We start from the raw sequence: 20938 nt of genomic DNA on the forward strand, positions 1-20938 counted from the left end.
GCATCTATGGAAAAGAGTAGACAGTCAACGTTTCAGGCTGAGAACCTTCATCAGGACTGGAAGAGGGGTTGAGTGGGAAGGAGTCAGAATAAAAAGATGGGGAGGGGGAGGAAGAAGTACAAGGTGGTAGGTGATAGATGAAACCAGAAGAAGGGAAAGGCGTGAAGTAAAGAGCTGGGAAGTTGATTGATGAAAGAGATAAAGGGCTGGAGAAGGGGAAATATGATAGGAGAGGACGAAAGATCGTGGAAGAAAGGGAAGAGGAAGGAACATTAGAGGAAGGTGATAGACAGGTAAGAAGAGAAGGTGTGTGGGGGAAACAAGAAAAGGAAATGCTGAAGGAGGGGTTCCAATTTCCTGAAGTTTGAGAAATTGATGCTCAAAAGATCAGGTTGGAGGTTACCCAGATGGAAAGCAGAAAGTGAAAGGGAGGAGAAGATAGAAAGCAGAAAGTGGGGGTGGGGGATGGGGAGAAGATTTCCAGCATCTGCAGATTTTCTCATGTTTAGGATGTTCTTCTTGTGTGTTTTAATACCCTAGTGACTCCTCATGTAGTGGTTATGAGTGACTGATGGAATGACACTCTAAAGACTGGCCGTCCTTTGTGGAAGTTGCTCTTCTCATTAGATTGTAGTAGAACATGGGAGTTCATGGTAGGAAAGTAGCAGAATGAAGTGAAGGTAATGTCAGAAGTGTAAGAATATACGTATCAGCAAAGGGTGAACAGACCTGCTGTTATTTTTCTTGAAAACGTTGAAGAATTTATCAAAAGAGACTTGAAAGTGATCAAAGGTTTTTGATAGAGTGATTCCAGAGAGAAAAAAACAAAGGTACAACTAAACACTTCATTAATAGCTTTTTTTTCTGGTAAACAATCACTGCAAACGATAGTCTGTAACTTCTGCTTTTGAACTGCCTGTATGATTTGGCAGTTTTGTGTGTGAGCTGAAGTCTCAAAGGTGCAGAATGGTTGCGGCATGCTGGGCTGGAGACCAGGAAATGAGTCAATGTATGACCATTGCTGGAGTGGACTTGGAAGCCTTCGTAAAATTCATTTCTGAATGCTATTTGCGAACTTTTATTTTTTGCACACTTTGTTTTTTTCTCTCTGCACATTGGGTGTTTGATGGTCTTCATTTTACTGGGTCTACTGGGTTTCTTTGCTTTGTGGCTGCCTGTAAGGAGACAAATCTCAAGGTTGTATGAAGTATATATACTTTGAGAATACATGTGCTTTGAACTTTGGGGTAAGTCCAGATACAGACCATCAGTATAAGAGATTATCATGTTTCCTGACACCATGTGAGGAGTCTATTCAAACTCAGTGTCTATCCTGGTTCGCCAAGCAGTTCATCGCCTAATGATTTTTGTTATGTAATTTATTCTCCCTATGTTCCAATTTGAAGACTGTAGGACCATGGAAACAAAGAAATGGAAATTGAGTTGGTTGGAATTGGTTTATTATTGCCACATGTACCAAGATACAATGAAAATCTTTTACTTGTGTGCAATTCAGACAGATCATTGGTGCATCAACGAAGGAAAGTAACCTTTTTAGGGATTAAGATCCAGTTAAATGACTTTGGATCCCTTCCAGTAAAAAAACAGTTTAAGAAATTCAGTTGTGACATATGCTGTGGCTGATTGGTTACCAGAGATGCGATTTGTCCCACTGCATTTCTCAATGAACAAGTTGATAGCTCCACAATGGAGCACCCTTTATTTACATCTTCATGATGGGCCTTGCTTTTGTATAGATACATCCATATGCAAAGCCTCTTTTATCTTTAATTCTTATCTCTAGCTAGGATTGCCAGTATCAAAAATGTTTGCTAATAAGGAAATATTTCACAACTAGAAAACACTACAAAATAAAATAACAATATCACTCCACATCTGTAGATCTATCAAAGTTGCCTTGCAAGTTGATAGGGTGGTTAATAAAACATTCAGTGTTCTGCATTCATTAGTTGGGGGATTGAGTTCAAGAGCCACAAGGTAATGTTACAGCTCAATGAAACCTTGGTTAGATCACATTTGGAGTATTGTGTTAATAGCAATTCAAATACTAGTATTTATAAAATGATGGACAAAAAATTAATATTCAAAATTGCCAAACAGAAGGAAACAAGTTAACTACTTATTCATTTGCTTACATGTCGTGTATTTTTGTGATAGGTATCTGCTTGCTTTGACCATGTTAATGGTGGTAACTAAGTAACATCTATAATCTTTGTTTTCAGATTGATCTGGATTTCCTGAACACAATTCTGGAAAATGGAGCAGATATCAATGCCACTGACAGATATGGACAGGGTGTTTTGCATGGGGTAAAGTGAACTTCATGACATTATTTAACTTAAGAAAAGCATTTCACTAATAACCATACCTTGTTTTTAAATAACTAAGTCAGGGAAGGTGACAATTACATCCTTCAGTTCTACAATATGTTTTGAATAGCTATAAAAGCTTTTTCTTGCAAATTTCAACATTGTTTACCAACCCTCCTCTTCTGCATACATTCAATGCACATGGAGTCAGTACGATACAATCGCAAATACATTTCTTCCTTTTGGTCTTTGTTGAATAACATTAACATTAGAGAATGACATCTTGCATTTACAAATTACTTTCTATGTTGCAACAGCTCACAAGGACATCCTGAAGATCTTGGCAGTACGGAATGATTCAGAAGTTAATGTCTACACCAGGCATCACTGTCTGGTATGGAAACACCAATATCCAAGAACGGAAAAGACTACAAAAAATACTTAACAGCACAGTCCATCACAAGAAAAGCCCTCCTCACCACACAGCACATCTACAAGAAACACTGCCACAAGAAAACAGCATCCATTATCAAGAACCCCTACCATCCAGGCCATGATCTCTTCTCACTACTGTCATCAGGAGGGAGGTACATGAGCATTAGGTCCCACACCACCAGGTTCAGAAACAGTAATTACCCTTCAACCATCAGGCTCCTGAACCAGAATGGATAAGTTCACTCTGATAACTTCTGAACTGATTCCACAACATCTAGATTCATTTCAAGGACTCTAACTCATATTCTTGGTTTTACAGTATCTATATATTTCATTTTTTAATAATAATAATAAAAAATAAGTTTGTCTTCTTTTGCACATTGGTTGTTTGCCAGTCTTTATGTGTAGTTCTGCATTGATTCTATTGAATGTCTTTGTTCTAAAGTAAATGCCCGCAAGAAACGAATCTCAGGGTGGTATATAGTAACATATAAGTAGTTTGATAATAAATTTACTTGAAATTTGTCAGAGCCCTATCTTCCATTGATTAAATATAACCAACAATAATTACGAATAAAACAGAAAATGCTGGAAAAGGTCAACAGGTCAGGTAGCTTCTGCGGTGAGAGAAAAACAGAGCTGATATTGCAGAACATAGAACAGTACAACACAGGAACTGGCTATTCAACCCACAATGTCCAAAGTGACCATTTAAACCAAGCTATCAGCAGCACATTATTTTTAGATTGATGGTCTCAGATGAGAAGTGCAGAAAGGGAGGAGGGTATAGGCTAGGTCCCTGGCCTAGAGAGTTGGTGGTGTGTGGAATGGGTTGAACCTGTGAAAGCAGGCAGCATGTGGCTCCATCATTCATATTGTTACTGAATTATTGGTGTCCTCCATCCTTTGCAACACATACAAAATGCTGTAGAAACTCAGCAAGTCAGGCAGCATCTATGGAAAAGAGTGAACAATCGACATTTCAAGCCCATACCCTTCTTCAGGACTGAGAAATAAAAAGGTGGATGGGAGAGGAAAGAGGCTAGCTAGAAGGTGATAGATGAAGCCAGGTGGGTGGGAAAGGTCAAGGGCTGCAGAAGAAAGAATTTGGTAGGAGAGGAGAGAGGACAATAGGAGAAATGGAAGGAGGAGGGGACCCGGGGGAAGAGATAGGCAGTTGAGAAGAAGTAAAAGGTCAGACTGGGTAATAGAGGAGGGGTGGGGAATTTTGTGTATGTCTATCATTTTTATTCATGCTGCATACAGATCCTTTAAACAATTCAGTGTAGTGACAAACAATATAACGAAATACATGCAAAATGCTGAAGGAACTCAGCTGGGCAGGCAGCATCTATGGAGAGGAATAAACAGTTGATACTTCAGGCTGAGATCCTTAATTAGGACCATGAATGTAAAGAAATATTGTTAAATACATAAACCATTTATAGACCTCAGTTAGATATATTGCGTCAGCTGTTCCTGCTCATCAGCTGTTAACTCAATAGTATGCATGATACATAGTGGCCATAAAGTTTATTCCTGCAAATAATGTAGACATTTCAGATTAACTCAATGAGAGGTAAATTCAGCAGGTCCTCTTTGTCACAACATCAGCATTGTAAAATCATTTTGGACTCCAAAAAGAGCTTTGGAGAAATTCTTAAGACTCTACGAACTCTAAAAGATGCAGGCATTCGCTGTGTAGCCTAACCACATTTCATCTCTGTGTCGACAGGCTGCACTAAGATGGAACCCTGATGTTGCCCGGTTTATGATTGAAAGGCACGCTGATGTTAACAAGCCAGATAACTATGGTGTGACCCCACTCCATGTGGCTGCAGCAGCTGACTATCCTGAAATGGTGGACTTTCTACTGGACTGTAATGGTAAGACTAATACTATAGAACCATAAGACCATAAAATATGGAGTAGAATTGGGCCATTTGGCCCATTGTGTCTGCTCCGCCATTTCATCATGGCTGATTCATTTTTCCACTCAGCCCCAATCTCTTGCCTTCTTCCCCTATCTCTTCATGCCCTGACCATTCAAGAATCTATCATCCTCTGCTTTAAATATACATAAATACTTGGCCTCCATAGCCACCTGTGGCAACAAATTCCAGAGGTTCACCACCATCTAGCTAAAGAAATTCCTCCTCATCTCTGTTGTAAAAGGATGCCCTCTATCCTGAAGCTGTGTCCTCTGGTCTTAGACTTTCCCACATAAGAAACATCCTCTCTATGTTCATTTTATCAACTCCTTTCAACATTGGATAGGTTTCAATGAGGTCCCTTCATTCTTCTGAATTCCAGTGAGTACCTGAAGGAATGGTAATAATATGACAACATTTCTGTACAAAGTTAATGAAAGAGGAGGAAAGTAATTTCTTTGGCCTGTCATTGACACCAAAATTAACACGTGCACACACTGACCCAAGTGTTTCAGTAGTTATTCAGTGGTGTCACCTGGTTTCAACACAGTTACTATTTTGTGATGCGTTCTCTAACTGAGAAAACCTGGATGGGGTCATACCCAAAAATGAATTTTGCTGTCCACTGCATTCATTAAGGATGACCTGTAGGATGAACACATAGTACAGACTAGTTTAATACCCATGAGGGGTATGGGAGAGTAGTGCCTCACTATTAGACTAAGATATTGGATCATTGATCCAGAGATTAAATCCTACAGGTCAACATTACCGTGAGCCTGCTGGACTGACATTAACACTCATCTGGTTGACTAATGTGCAGATTAGGCATCATTACGTTGTCTGACCTGTACATGACTCCAGACCTATTAAAGTGGTTACCTCACCTTCCCCCTCAGTTCAGGAGTAATTAGAAACAGGCAAACAAACAATGGCACAGAGAGCATCTCATCCAGCTGCATCACAAGCAACTTATCTGCCCAAGACTCCAAGAAATTGCAGAGAGCTGTGAACACAGCTTTGTCCATCACACAAACCAGCTCCCCCAGGAACAGTTATCACCCTACAACTATGAGGCTTGTGCATCTTCATTCACCACAATGTATGGACGGTCCTGTAGCCATTCCCATCAATAATAAGTATACCACATTGGACATTGTTGGAGGAGACATGAGGGTAAAGCACTGAGTGACTCTGTGACTCAGAAGAGAAGGGAGGAAAAGAGGTGAGCTGTGGTGATAGATGAACAGTAAGGAGGTTCTATGGATGAGAAGAGATTTCTGATTGGTTTATTCCCTCCTGGGTGTCAGGGTCTGGGTCATCTCAGACTGAGTCCACAGTGCTCTTAAGTAGGAGGGTGAGCAGCTAGAAGCCATGATATGGGTAGGCTGTGTGATGAGGTCCTGCAAAATGAGTTCAGAGAGTTAGGTGCTAAGTTAAAAGACAGGACCTCCAGGGTTGTGATCTCAGGACTGCTACCAGTGTCATGTGCTAGTGAGGCCAGAAATAGGAAGATCATACAGTTTAACACATGGCCAAGGAGATGGTACAGGAGGGAGGGCTTCAGATTTTTGGACCATTGGGCTGTCTTCCAAGAAAGGTAGGACCTGTACAGAAGGGACAGTCTGCACCTGAACTAGATGGGGACTAATATCCTAGCAAGATGGTTTGCTAGGTTTGCATGGGAGGTGGGGGTTAAACTAGAGTTACAGGGGGGATGGGAACCAAAGCACCAGAACTGATAGTGGAGTGATTGTGGAGGAAGATCTTGTTAAGCCTACACACAAGGTCAGGAATTAAAAGGTTGAGCATGTTGGGGCTAATGTTCTGAGCTGCATATATTTCAATGCAAGAAGTATTGTAGGAAAGGCGGATGAGCTTTGGCATGGAATTATGACATCAGAGCCAGTAATGATACTTGGTTGCAGGAGAGGCTGGACTGGCAGTTCAATGATGCGTGGTTCTGGTGTTTTGAACAAGAGTGGGAGGGATTAAAGGGCGAAGGGTGGCATTACTAGTCAGAGAAAATGTCACTCTGAGGATTTTGGGCAGTTTAGACGGATCCTGCTGCTCAGTGTGAAAGGGAAGACATCTTTCAGTATCATTTCCCATTGTCTGACTAGAGTTTCTCCTCAAAAAGTGGCTACATTTATACATCTCTACAAAAGGAAGGGATCCTAATGTGCCAGTGTTCCTGGAACACCTAGGCATTTGTTCAACTATGAATGCCTGCATAAAAAGAATTTCAGGGTAGTATATGGTGACAACAGAGCCTCCTGTCTGCTGCAGTGCAGCTTCCATAGCATACAGTGGTGCTGCTTGTTGGGATGCTGTCACTGAACATCGTAGAATGAATGAGTATGGGCATGCATAGTCCAGTTCTCTTTGGCCTCCTCAGAAAGCAAAGACATTGGTGAAATTTCCTATGGTGCAGAATGTTTTCTGGGTCCATGATAGATTGTATGAGATATGCACTCCCAGTTTCCACGGCTGTGCTGCCTATGTAAAGAGAGGTGTGAGTGGTGCGAGCTCTTCTGAAGTCTGTAGCAATCTCATTTGTCTTATTGACATTGACACAGAAGTTATTTGCCTGGCACCAGGCCTCGAGCCCTTCCACCTCCTCTCTGTAGGCCATTTTATCATTGCCTTGATCATCCATGCCTAGCAAATAATGAGTTGAGCAGTACACCCTATGAATGGTCTACCTGCAACCAATTGGTTTCCACAAAACCTCTACTTTCTGAGAAGTTTCTGTAGATTTGGCAAACTTTGACAAACTTTAATAGTTGCACAGTGGAGAGTATTCTTTCTGGTTACATCATGACCCAATGTGGAAACAGCAATGCCGAAGAACAGAAAAGTCTCCTGAAGGTGGTAGATACAGCCCAGTCCATCACAGAGCACATTTACATGGAGTTCGGCTGCAAGAAAGTATCATTCATTATCAAAGACTCTCACCATCCGGGCCATGCTGTCTTCTCACTACTACCAATGGGTAGGAGGTACAGGATCCTTTAAGTCCCACACTACCTGGTTTCGGACCAGTTATTACTCTACAATCATCAGGCTCCTGAACCAGCATGGGTAACCTCACTCACCTGAACTCTTGAGCTGATTCCACAACCAACAGGCTCACTTTCAAGGACTCCACAACTCATGTTTTCAGTATTTTTTTATTTGCATGACTTATCTTTTTTTGCATATTGGTTGTTTGTCAGTTCTTGTTTATGTAAAATTTTTCATATATTTTATTGCATTTCTATATTTTCTTGTAAATGCCTGCAAAAAAGTGAATTTTAAGGAAGTATATGTACCTTGATAATAACTATACCTTGACTTTGAAGTCAATCGTTAACTATTTTAAAATTATTTTAATTATGCACAGCTCCACCACACAGAGTTAATTATTGTGTAAATGTAATGTGTTTTGTCTTGGAACAACTTTCATATGATTCTCATCACTCTTTTTAAAGCGGATATTGAAGCAAAGACATCTGGAATGATGCAGACACCAGTCCACTATGCTGCGAAATATGATGCTGCTAGTTCCTTGAACTGTCTGCTGAAACATGATGCCGACATAAACGCTAGAGACTACAAACAGCGAACACCTCTACAACTGGCAACTGAGCTTGGTAAGGAGCACCATTTCTATTGGCTTGCTACCTTTTGTATGTTATGCATGCTTCTCAATGCTGAACGTGCCCTAGCTTCTGCTGGCCCCAAGGATATACCAATCATATTAATTCAAGATTCAAGATTGTTTATTATCTTACTTCAGTACACAAGTGTAAAGGAGAATGAAATGTGTTACTGCAGATCTGATACAAGTAAAAACACAATCAGCACAGAGAACAGACAAAAAGGTTTGAGTTTCATAGCCTTCACTTTCTGTGGGTTGCATGCTACCAGTGCTATCTTACACAGGTCCATTTTCCTCCCACATCACTTCCTTGATGCGCATCACTCTTTCCCTGACTAGCTAATTTGCCCCTTCCTTATTTGGGGGTTGGTCAGAACCACAGCTCCTTAGTGATGGAGGCAAAGATCAGGAGAAGACTAAAGAGTCAGTTCCATGTTTTTAAATGTGGATCCCTTTAAATGTCACACCCTTCAATTTAATCCCAAATTTGGTTCAGATGCCTATTATCTGAAGGTTCTCATTAAGATCCAATTGTGGTGAACTATGTGCCTGTCGGGACACGCCCCCTGCTGACTGCTCCTGTGGCTTCTCCCACAGGCCCCTGTATAAAGGAGATCTGAGGCCTGACGCTCGGCCTCAGTCTCCAGGACATTGTATGATAGACACTCACTCCTGGTTCCTTCTTCCAGTCAATAAAAGCCAATATCTCGCCTTACGTCTCAGTGTGAGTTATTGATGGTGCATCAATTTTATTGACTGGAAGTTTTAAAACATAGAACCCGTTTTGCGTCCGGACCGGTTGGATTTGGACCCTCAAGACCCTGACGCAGCTCTCGCTTTTGAACTCTGGCTTGCATGCTTCCAATCGTACTTGGCGGAGCTTCATGCGACTGAACCCGCCGTTATGCACAGAATCCTACTCTCGAGGGTCACCCCCAAAGTTTACTCCATTATCCGGGACCTGCTGACCTACGATGGGGCACTGGACGCCCTCAAAAGACAGTACCTGCGGCCAGTGAACACCGTCTACGCAAGATATCGTTTAGCTACCCGGCAACAGCGGCCTGGCGAATCGTGCGCTGAGTTTCTCCGAGCACTACAGACACTCGTCCGAGCTTGTGACTGCAAGACGCTCACGGCAGAACAACATGTGGAGCTGCTGGTGCGAGACGCCTTTGTGACGGGACTGAGGTCAGTGTACATGCGCCAGCGACTGCTGGAAAACTCAGACCTTACCTTAAGCTCGGCGATAGAGACGGCCAATGCTCTGGAAGCTGCGCTGCATAACGCTGATGCTGTCCAGTTGCGCGATTCCCCGCCGGTTCCGTGGACACCTCAGACCCCGCCACTGCCGGCTCCCGGGAGCGAATTCGCCAACGCCGCCGCCAGTCGCCATTCCACGAGCTCCCCAACCCAGACCACGGCTGTGGCCCGTCAGAAACTCGTGCTTTGTTATTTCTGTGGCCATAAAAAACATCCTCGACAACGCTGTCCAGCGCGAGAAGCGACCTGCTCCAGCTGCGGAAAGCGGGGCCGCTTCGCCAAGGTCTGTAAGTCTCAACCTCGAGCGGAGTGCAGCGCTGCGGGTGAAACGTGGGGGCCGCCATCTTGCATGCCCGGATGTGGGCGGCCATCTTTGTCGACGTCAGCTTGCCCCGCCCCCGACCCTCGGATGCTGACCGGGTACCCCGGTTGTGAGCAGCCATCTTTGTCGACGTCAGCATGCCCCGCCGCCGGCCCTCCGATGCTGACCGGGTCTCTGGCCACTGTAACTCTCGACCAAAGCGCCCCACACCAGCTTGCAAGGTCCATGATGGACATCCGGGTGGAGGGGCACCGGACTAGATGCCTGTTTGACACGGGCAGCACTGGGAGTTTTATTCACCCGGACACAGTGCAACACTGCGGACTCGCAACGCGGCCGGTCAGTCGGAGGTTCCATTTGGCTTCTGGGTTGCAGTCCACAGACATCCGGGCGGGTTGTGTAGCGACATTGGTGGTGCAGGGCACAGAATATCGGGACTTTGAGCTGCTGGTCATGCCTAATCTGTGCGCACCTGTGCTATTGGGGCTGGACTTCCAGAGCCACCTCGAAAGTGTGACTATGGTATATGACGGGCCCCTCCCACCACTCACTGTCCGGAATCCTCAGTTTTGTGGGATTTCTTCACATACCCCGCTACTGACCACACACACACACGGGCACACACATCCCATCCAGAACCAGGCCAACAGCTGCGCTACCGACACCACTTGCAGCCTCTCCACTCTCAAGGTCCCTCCCCCACCGCTGTTCGCCAACCTGACCCCCGACTGTAAACCTGTGGCAACCAAAAGCAGGAGGTACAGCGCGGGGGACAGGGCCTTCATTCAGTCGGAGGTGCAGCGGCTGCTCAGGGAGGGGATCATTGAGCCAAGCTCAAGCCCTTGGAGGGCCCAGGTGGTTGTTGTTCGTACTGGGCAGAAAAATAGGATGGTGGTGGACTATAGTCAAACCATCAATAGGTTTACGCAGCTTGACGCATACCCCCTACCCCGCATCGCGGATATGGTCAACCAGATTGCTCAGTATAAGGTGTACTTGACAATAGATCTGAAATCCACTTATCACCAGCTCCCCATCTGCCCAGAGGACTGCCCCTACACCGCCTTCGAGGCGGGCGGCAGGCTCTATCACTTCCTGCGCATCCCTTTCGGTGTCATGAATGGTGTCTCTGTCTTCCAGAGGGAAATGGACCGGATGGTGGACCAGTACCAACTGCAGGCCACATTTCCCTATCTGGATAACATCACCATCTGTGGTCACGACAGGCCAGATCACGACGCCAACCTCCAACGATTTCTCCAAGTGGCCGCAGCTCTGAACCTTACTTATAACAGGGACAAGTGTGTGTTTGGAACCACCCGCCTTGCTATACTTGGGTATGTCGTGGAAAACGGGGTTATTGGCCCTGATCCCGAACGTATGCGCCCCCTGTTAGAACTCCCTCTTCCCACCACTCTCAAGGCCCTCAGACGGTGCCTGGGTTTTTTTTCCTATTACGCCCAATGGGTCCCCCATTACGCAGACAAGGCTCGCCCCCTGGTCAAGTCTACCTCGTTTCCCCTCTCTGCTGAGGCCCGCGCGGCCTTCAACTGCATTAAAGCAGACATTGCCAAAGCTACGATGCATGCGGTGGACGAGACCACTCCCTTCCAAGTGGAGTGTGATGCCTCCGATTTCGCTCTGGCTGCTACCCTCAATCAGGAAGGCAGACCAGTAGCATTCTTTTCTCGCACCCTCCAAGGCTCCGAAATTCGGCACTCCGCGGTGGAGAAAGAAGCCCAGGCCATAGTGGAGGCTGTTAGGCACTGGAGGCACTATCTTGCTGGCAAAAGGTTCACCGTGCTGACCGACCAGCGCTCGGTTGTGTTCCTGTTCAGCAACCAACAGCGGGGCAAAATCAAAAATGATAAGATTTTGCGGTGGAGGATAGAACTCTCCACCTACACCTATGATATCCTGTACCGGCCTGGCAGACTCAATGAGCCCCCTGATGCCCTATCCCGGGGAACATGTGCTAGCACACAGCTCGACCAGCTGTACACCCTTCATGCACAACTTTGCCATCCGGGGGTATCCCGATTTTACCATTTTGTGAAAGCTCGGAACCTGCCATACTCCCTGGAGGACATCAGGACGATGACCAGGGACTGCCAAATTTGCGCTGAGTGCAAACCGCACTTCTACCGTCCTGACACGGCACAACTTGTCAAGGCCACCCGCCCTTTTGAACGACTGAGTGTTGACTTTAAGGGCCCCTTCCCTCCACTGACCGCAATGTCTATTTTCTCAGTGTTATCGACGAGTACTCACGGTTCCCCTTTGCCATCCCCTGCCCTGACACCACTACCACGTCCGTCATAAAAGCCCTGCGCCAGCTCTTCACTCTGTTCGGGTATCCCTGCTATATCCACAGTGATAGAGGGTCCTCCTTTATGAGTGAGGAGCTGCGCCAGTACTTGCTAGCTAGGGGCATTGCTACTAGTCGGACCACGAGTTATAATCCCTGGGGAAATGGACAGGTGGAGCGGGAGAATGCCACAGTGTGGAAGGCCACACTTTTAGCCCTTAAGTCAAAAGGGTTGCCGGTCTCTCGATGGCAGGAGGTCCTCCCTGAGGCACTGCACTCTATCCGCTCTCTGTTATGTACGTCCACCAATGCCACCCCTCACGAACGCCTATTCTCTTTTCCCAGGAAGTCTGTCACTGGGACCACCCTACCAGTTTGGCTGACGTCCCCGGGGCCAGTGCTGCTCCGGAAACATGTGAGGAGCAATAAATACTCCCCGCTGGTAGAGAGGGTTCACCTTCTACATGCGAACCCCCAGTATGCTTACGTGGTCTTACCTGATGGGCGGGAGGACACGGTCTCCATCCGCGACCTGGCACCCGCAGGTGCAGCAGACCACTACCCTGAAGGCTCTCCGGTAACTATGAACCCTTCACCAGAGGTGACACCGTGCTCACCAGGCCCTACACAGACTCCTCACGACACTTGTATACCAGGCGTTTCGTACGCATTTATACCAGGCGCCTCGCACATGCATGAGGGATCACCGGCGCCTAGTGGGCAAGAACAAGCGCAACCTCCGTCCCCTGTGCAATCACCAATGTTGCCTGCATCTATCCAGTCACAGCCGGTGCTACGTAGATCGCAGCGACAGATTCGACCACCTGATAGACTTGACTTGTAAGCAACTTCGCCACATGAGGACTCTTTCAAACGAAGGGGGGGTGAATGTGGTGAACTATGTGCCTGTCGGGACACGCCCCCTGCTGACTGCTCCTGTGGCTCCTCCCACAGGCCCCTGTATAAAGGAGATCTGAGGCCTGACGCTCGGCCTCAGTCTCCAGGACATTGTATGATAGACACTCACTCCTGGTTCCTTCTTCCAGTCAATAAAAGCCGATATCTCGCCTTACGTCTCAGTGTGAGTTATTGATAGTGCATCACCAATAAAATCCAGTTGTTAAAAACCTGTAGTGAAATAATGAATACAAGAGATTCTGCAAATCCTGGGAATACAGAGCAATGCACAAAATGCTGGAGGAACTCAGCAGGCTAGGCAGCACCTATGGAGAGAAATAAAGAGGTGATATTTTGAGCTGAGACTCTTCATCAAATATTGTGATCTTTTCTGTTTCCACATAACATGCTTCTAATCACTAAATTGTTCTGCATTTCCTTTCAGATCGAACTGAGTCAGCTCGACTGCTGCTGCAGTTTCAGGCAGACGCAGGAGTATATGACAACACAGGACAGCTCTGTTTAACTCCGATGGTTGCTAACATGCCTCAGCTTGTGAGTAATTTGAAATACCTGTTTAAATTTACTTGTAAAAAATTGCAATCCAACGTAAGTAAGGGGAGTAGGCACACAATACAGAGTTCCTCTGTGGCCATTCACCGCAGTAACAGATACACACCTTTGGACACTGTTGGGAGGGATGACCCCTCAGAGGCCAGCTGCAGTAGCCAGATCAGTGGCACTGTGGCAGCTCTGAGGCAGAGAAGGCAAGGGTGAAGTCAGAGTGACTGCAGTAGGGATCTTGATAGTAAGGAGCATTGATAGGCATTTCTGCGGTTGCAATCAAAACTCTAGGTTGGTGTGTTGCCTCCCTGGTGATTCAGATTAATTTCTTTATCATTCTGTATACAGAAACATACAGCGAAATATTTAGTTTGCAATCACAACCGATCCACCAATGGATGCACCCTGCAATTGTTCTAATCAAATCAAGTTCAAGTTTAATTATCATTCAACCATTCATGAATTCAGCCAAACAAAACAGCATTCCTCCATGTTCTGCCATCAACAGAGCATGGCCACCTTGTTCATCAGAATAACAAAGGCAGAACAAGAGAACATTTCCTCCCTCTCATCTACCCACCCAGCCACTCACACACACAGATAGTCCTGCAACACCATGACTGGCTGGGCCTCCAGCCTCCACTGCACTCGCTGCCCCAACTTCTCCAGTGGATCTGCAAATGAGCAGATGCAGGGACAGGGCCAACGATGTAGAGGACATTCTGAGTGTGGAGGGTGAACAGCTGGAGGTTGTGATCCATATAGGTACCAGTGATGTAGACAGGAGCAAGTATAAACGTGATCAAACTGACATTGGCTGTGGAAGGATTGTTGGTGCCAGATGGGATGGAAACCACAACAGTAGGGCAACAGGTGTTAGGATTGAGGGCAAAAAAGATGGTATAAGTAAATTTGAAAGGAAGAACAGCAATGGATAGGCTAATAAATGTGGTGGGATTGATGGACTGATATGAGTTTATTGTAAATCTATGAGTATAATGGATAAGGAGGATAAACAGAGCCTGGAATTATGATGTTCTTACCAATACAGGTTCATTGAGGGGCAGGACCGGCAGCTCAATATTCCTCAGATCTGGTGTTTTAAATGTGATAGAAATGGGAGTAAAAGAGGGGCATAAAACAGCATAGAAGGGCCGAGATGGCCTGTTTCCATGCTGTAATTGTTATATGGTTATATAGTTGGGGAGGTTGCACTTGTGATAAAGGGGATATATTTATATAAAAATATATTGAACGTGATTTTGGAAAATGAACCAGGTCAGGTGACAGACCTGATAAATCTCAGCAGGACCCAGAGGACACATAGAGAGCTCATCCACATAGATAGTTTGGGTGGAACTCCAAATAAGAAAGGTGAAATTACACTGATGGGCCCCCGATAGCCACTAGGATGTGGAGAAATAGATTGTAGACAGATTATAGAAAGGTGTAGAAACAACAGGTTTGTCATTATAGGGGACTTTAACTTCCCCAGTACTGATTGGAACTTCCTCAATATAAGAAGCTTAAATAGGATGGTATTTCTTTAGTGCATTCTTGACAGATTCTTGAAGCAGCATGCGGAGAGTCCTGTTGGAGGAGAAATTATATTGAATGAGATTGTGGGAAATAAACCAGGCCAGGTGACAGACCTGATTGGGTGAACAATTAGGAACAGTGACCACAATTCATTATATCTTAAGATAGTAACGAGTAAAGATAAAATTGGATCTCGCAGGAAGGTACTAACTTGGGAGAGGGAAAATTATGTCAGGATAAGGCAGGAGCTAAGGGTTTTTGGATTGAAGCAGGTGCTGTTGGACAAGTCTACATCTGATATAAGGGACCGTCTGATCAGAGTTCACAATCAGCACAGAGTAAGGAGTAAGAACAAGGATAGTAAGGTAACAGAATCTTGGTTGACCTGAAAGGCCCTAAATTTGGTCAGAAAGGAAAAGAAAGCATGCTTGAGGTTTAGGAAGCTAAAATTGGACTGGGCCCTTGAAGAATATGATGACAGTGGCCCTCTTAGTCACTTAAGCAGATGATTAGGAAGGCCAAAAGGGACCATAAAATATTCTTGGCAATTCCAAAGAATTTTATACTTTTATTAAGAAAAATTGAACAATTAAGGAGATAATAGATCTATTCAAGAATAAAGGTGGGAATTTGTGCTCTGAGCCAGAGCAAGTGGCAGAGGTATCAAGTGAATATTTTGTGTCAGTATTCATCCAGGACAGGGGTTCCAAACATTTTTATGCCAAGATTCCCCTACCATTAATCAAGGGGTCTGTGGTGTTCAGGTTGGGAACCCCTGCTCTAGGAGAAGGATTTGGCAGATAGCGATGGCAGTGTGGGACATGATAATGTGCTGAAACTGTTTGAAATTGAGGAGGTGGTAGTGCCAGGGCTTCTGAAAAGCATTAAGGTGAATACATCCAAAGGACCTGATGGCATATATCCCAGAATACTGAAAGAAGCAAGGAGATTGCGGAGGCTTTTATAAAGAGGTTTGTGTTCTTATTAACAACAGGCAAGACCCTGGAGGACTGGAGAGTCTTTGGTCAAGAAGGTATTGGATAGAGCTTTGGTAGAGAAGCTATTGTAGAAGATACTGAGGGATAGGATTTATACAAATTTGGAAAAGCGTAACTTGCTTGGGGACAATCAGCATGACAATTTGCGGGTCATACTTTATAAATGATTGAGTAGATTGAGGAGATGAGAAAGGAGCTTGATAAGGATAAGCCAGAGGGCATTATCTATAGGGACTCTACTAAGGTTCCCTCATGTTAGATGGATCCAAAAGATAGAGACGGATGGGATTGCAAGTTTGAATTTGGTACAGGCTTGCCCGTAGAAGACAGAGTTGGGGTGGAAGGTTGTTACTCTGGCTGGAGGTCCGTGACCTGTGGTGTTCTGCAAAGATCTGTGCTCAGACCTCTGCTGCTTATATATCAATGAGTTGGATGAAAACATAGATGGATGGATTAGTAAATTGGTGAATGATACCCAGATAGGTAGAGTTACGAACAGTGTAAAGATCTATCAAAGAATACAACAGGATATAGACCGGTTACATGAATGGGCAGAGAAATGGCAAATGGTGTTAAATCTGGACAAGTGTGAGGTGTTGCACAAGGGAGGTAAAATGATAGGAGAAAGCATACACGGTTGACCCCTTAATTGCATTGAGATACAGAGGGGTCTGATCCGTGGTTCACTGAAAGTGGATGAGGGGGCAATGAAGCCACATGAGATGCTTGCCTTCTTTGGTGGTAGTTGTGGGTATAAGAGTAAGGAAGTGTGCTGCAGATATATAAAACTTTAGTCAGACCACACTTGGAGTATTGTGTGCAGTTTGGTTGCCCCATTATAGGAAGGGTCAGAATAGTTTTACCAAGATGAGGCCTGGTATGGGTTAGAGAGTATGGCCTTTCACGAAAGATTGGGCAGACTTGGTTTGTTCCTCTGAGGCTGAGGGGAGACCTGATAGAGACATAGACAGGGTAGACAGTCAGGATCTTTTCTTCAGGGTAGAAAAGTCAAACACATGTTTTCAAGGTTGGTGGGGGGGTTGTTGTGAGGGCAAGTTTTTTTTTTAACTCAGAAAATATTAGATATCTGAAATGAGTTGCCAGAAGTGGAAACAGGCAGTTTGGTGGTGTTTAAGAGACTTTTAGACAGACGCATGAATATGAAGCAAATGGAGGGACATGGATAGTGTGTACAAGGAGAACACTTAATATAAATTGGCATCAAGACAGGAACAACACTGTGGGCCAAATGGCCTGTCCATTGCCATAGAGTACTCTGTTCTATGTTCTAATGCAATGATACTGCGATGCTGCTACATGAATGACTCGATGAGGCCCTTTGCAGCTCCAGGTTGCTTCAGTATCCACTCCTCGCCACAAGACAGCAGACCACCACACTCTCTGCTCTTTACTCCCAGTGACTGGCATGCCTGTCAGTCACTCAATCAACCATGCTACCAAACAGACTCTGTCCCCAAGACATTGGTACTGAACAATCAGGAATTCCCAAGATGGAACTAGATAGATGCTTGAGAGAAAATAATTTCCAGGGCTATAGTGAGTGAGAGTGACTGGACTGAGGTACTACAACATTGCCAACATAGACTCACCAGGTCCACCTTCATGATAAAAATTGTACAACTACTTCCCACTATCCCTCCTCCTTCAATGATTCCCAAAAATCCTCCCCTATGAGTGAATCCATGCTCTTCCCCCGTAACCACAATGCCACCACTCCTCACTACTGGTAAATTTCTCATTCCTCCTGAATCACCACTGTTTCTTCCTCAAGTTAGGTTATAGCCATAGGGTACCACCATTTAGGATGGCAGCATTGATCACTTGTTTCGCTACTGAGGAAGGAAGGCAAATTAATGCTACACAAGATATTGGCCTGCCTGTGGTCTCTAATGGCCTTATGGATAGATGTATACATTTAGAGTGGTCAGCTAATGTTCATAGTGTCTCAGTGCACAGACAGATGTCTTCTTAGACAAGATATGAATAGACTATCCATGGATTTGTAGTCCATCCTATGCCATTATTTTTAGATACTGCAAAGCACAGAAGGACTTTAATTCAATTCTGGAGTACACAGTGAATATAGGAATTTTTTTTTCCAAATCTTCAGCACAGCATCATGGGTCAAAGGGCCTGTATTGTGCTGTAGGTTTTCTATGTTTTTATGTTTCTTGCAGGCGTATACAGCTTTGGATCAGTTTCTTGTCAAGGACAGAGCGAACCGAAAACAGTACTTCATGCTGAACATCTTGATACCCCAGCCTTCAGGTATGCTGACTCATTCATCTGCTCAGTCAATGTGAAATTTAAAAGTTGATTTGCGCGAACAGGCTGAGCCTCAGCTGAATACTGAGGACTCATGTGCCTGTATTTTGGATTCCAGAGTTCCACAATTGTCAAGGGGCATATGTTGCTGCACATGTTGAACATGTTAAACAATTGCCCAACCTCATACATAACAGTCACATGGTATAGTTTGATGAATAACGAAAACTTCAATCACACCAAGTAAGTTTCTACCCCATTATGTCTATACTAATTCCACTGTTGCAAATCCTCCCTGTTCTGTGACAAGTAGGTACAACATAGTTTTTGATTTGACTTTCTGATTTGCATTTACATTTTCAATTGTGACATAAAATGTAATTTGAGTAACCAATAATTTATAAACTGATTTAAAACAAATTCAAGACAGTAGTGTTACCAGGATTACCCCTTAGTAATAATGATCAGTCACTCATAGAGGTAATCTATATTTACTGACAAGTACCTTTATTGTTTCAACTAACAAACACATGAATTTACGCAACCAAATACTTGAGTTCACATCTACTAAGTTTCCCTGACCCTGCATGAACAAACAAAGAATCAAAAAGTTAACACCCAGGAAAGTAGTCTAATGTGGTTCCTCCATGTCAGCGAAGTTTGATCTCTGGAGAGTTGTCACTGTGTTGCATTCTAAGCTCTGTACTTTTGAATAGTTCTTTCAGTTCAAATAGTCAATTTCAATCTCATCTCAAGGTCAGTTGACTGACCTATGTCACCTGCTTCCACAGTGATAACTGGTAATTTATGCCTCTTTGTTCTAAATCAATTACCAAACCAGTAACCAGCTCAAATCACTCAGGGCAGACACAGACACCACCATTCACAAACCTGCAAGTTATATCACACCAAAGAACACCTCATAAATAACTTTTTATTTAGAAATGATCTCTAGTCCAGTAGATTACTTGGAGTATCATTGTCTCTTTGATGCACCATCAATAACTCTTGGAGATGGGAGGTGAACAATAGGCTTTTATTAGCAGCAAAACGAAGCACAGCATCTTGGAGAGTGAGGGAGGAGCAGTGCCTCCAATCGCCTTTATACAGGGGTCTATGGGAGGAGCCACAGGAGCAGTCAGCAGAGGGGCGTGTCCAGACAGGTATACATAGTTTACCACACTCTTCTTTAAAACACTCATTCAACTAAGCAAAACCACTTCACAAAATGGAGGATGCAGAGCAGTTTTACAAAATGGCAGCCTCCATTACTTTGCCTGCATGGCAAGAAAAAAACAATTGGTCTGTCTCCTTCCACTGCCTTTGATTCATTTGAATACACAGATTTGTAGACTGTAGTTCTTTCTGGACCAGCATTTATCTAATAGCAACTTTTATATTCTCTAATATTTATTAGACAAATGATTCTTCAGTGCTCAAACTGCATCTCAGTTACAGATTTTATCTGAAACAATCGTTATGCAACGAATCTTTAGCATAAATGTTCAAACAATTTTAAAATAAAGGGACAACAGAAATAAAGAGAATTAACCCACTGGATTTGAACAATCTCTGAAGTTTACTGGCAACAGTTTTACACTGTTATTCTTAGCTTGGCAGTATTAAAGATCAGAAGATATAGGAGCAGAATTAGACCCACTTGGCCCATCAAGTCTGTTCCACTCTTTCATCATAGCTGAATTTATTATCCCTCTCAACCTCATTCTTCTGCCGTCTTTCTGTAGCCTTTGACTCACTGGCTAATCAAGAACCTATCAACCTCTGCTTTAAATGTACCCAATGACCTAGCCTCCACAGCCATCTGTGGCAATGAATTCCACAGATTCAGAGAAAGCTACTAGAGTGATATCTAGACCATAAGACCATATGACATTGGGACAGAATTAGACCATTCAACCCATTGAGTCTGCTCCGCTATTCAATCATGTTTGATTTATTTTCCCTCTCAACTCCATTTTCTGACCTCTTCCTGTAACCATTGACACCCTTGAAAGATTGGGTATGCTAGACTTGCATCAACCAAGCTTTAGAAGATGAAAAATGTCTAGATTAGAAGATGCTGATGAGTCTTGACAGAGGGAATGTAGAGAGTATGCTTCCACATGTGGGAGAATCCAGAGCCAGCAGGAATCTGAATGTTGAATGCTTAGACCATTACCTAATTTAAAAAGCACATCTCTCTGTCTTTCTGCAGAACTGGAATTGAATTTAGGAGCCGAGAGGTAATGTTGCAGCTATATGGGACCTTGGTCAGACCCCACTTGGAGTACTGTGCTCGGTACTGTGGTCGCCTCACTACAGGAAGGATGTAGAAGCCATAGAAAGGTTGCAGAGGAGATTTACAAGGATGTTGCCGGGATTGGGGAGCATGCCTTATGAGAATAGGTTGGGTGAACTCAAC

The 20938-nt window shown here is 44.3% G+C and overlaps 1 protein-coding gene across 1 annotated transcript in view; it reads left to right on the plus strand.

Annotated features, from left to right (window-relative positions):
- The first annotated feature begins 8189 nt into the window (after positions 1–8189).
- Positions 8190–20938, plus strand: part of LOC132394621 (transient receptor potential cation channel subfamily A member 1-like) — a 90752-nt gene continuing 78003 nt past the window's right edge. Inside the window, exons 1-3 of the mRNA XM_059970970.1 lie at positions 8190–8331; positions 13575–13684; positions 18429–18519. Of these exons, the coding sequence (XP_059826953.1) occupies positions 8196–8331; positions 13575–13684; positions 18429–18519 (337 nt within the window). The 5' untranslated portion in view covers positions 8190–8195. The remainder of the gene's footprint in view (positions 8332–13574; positions 13685–18428; positions 18520–20938) is intronic.

Source organism: Hypanus sabinus, chromosome 1, assembly GCF_030144855.1.
Source record: "Hypanus sabinus isolate sHypSab1 chromosome 1, sHypSab1.hap1, whole genome shotgun sequence".
NCBI classification, from domain to species: Eukaryota; Metazoa; Chordata; class Chondrichthyes; order Myliobatiformes; family Dasyatidae; genus Hypanus; species Hypanus sabinus.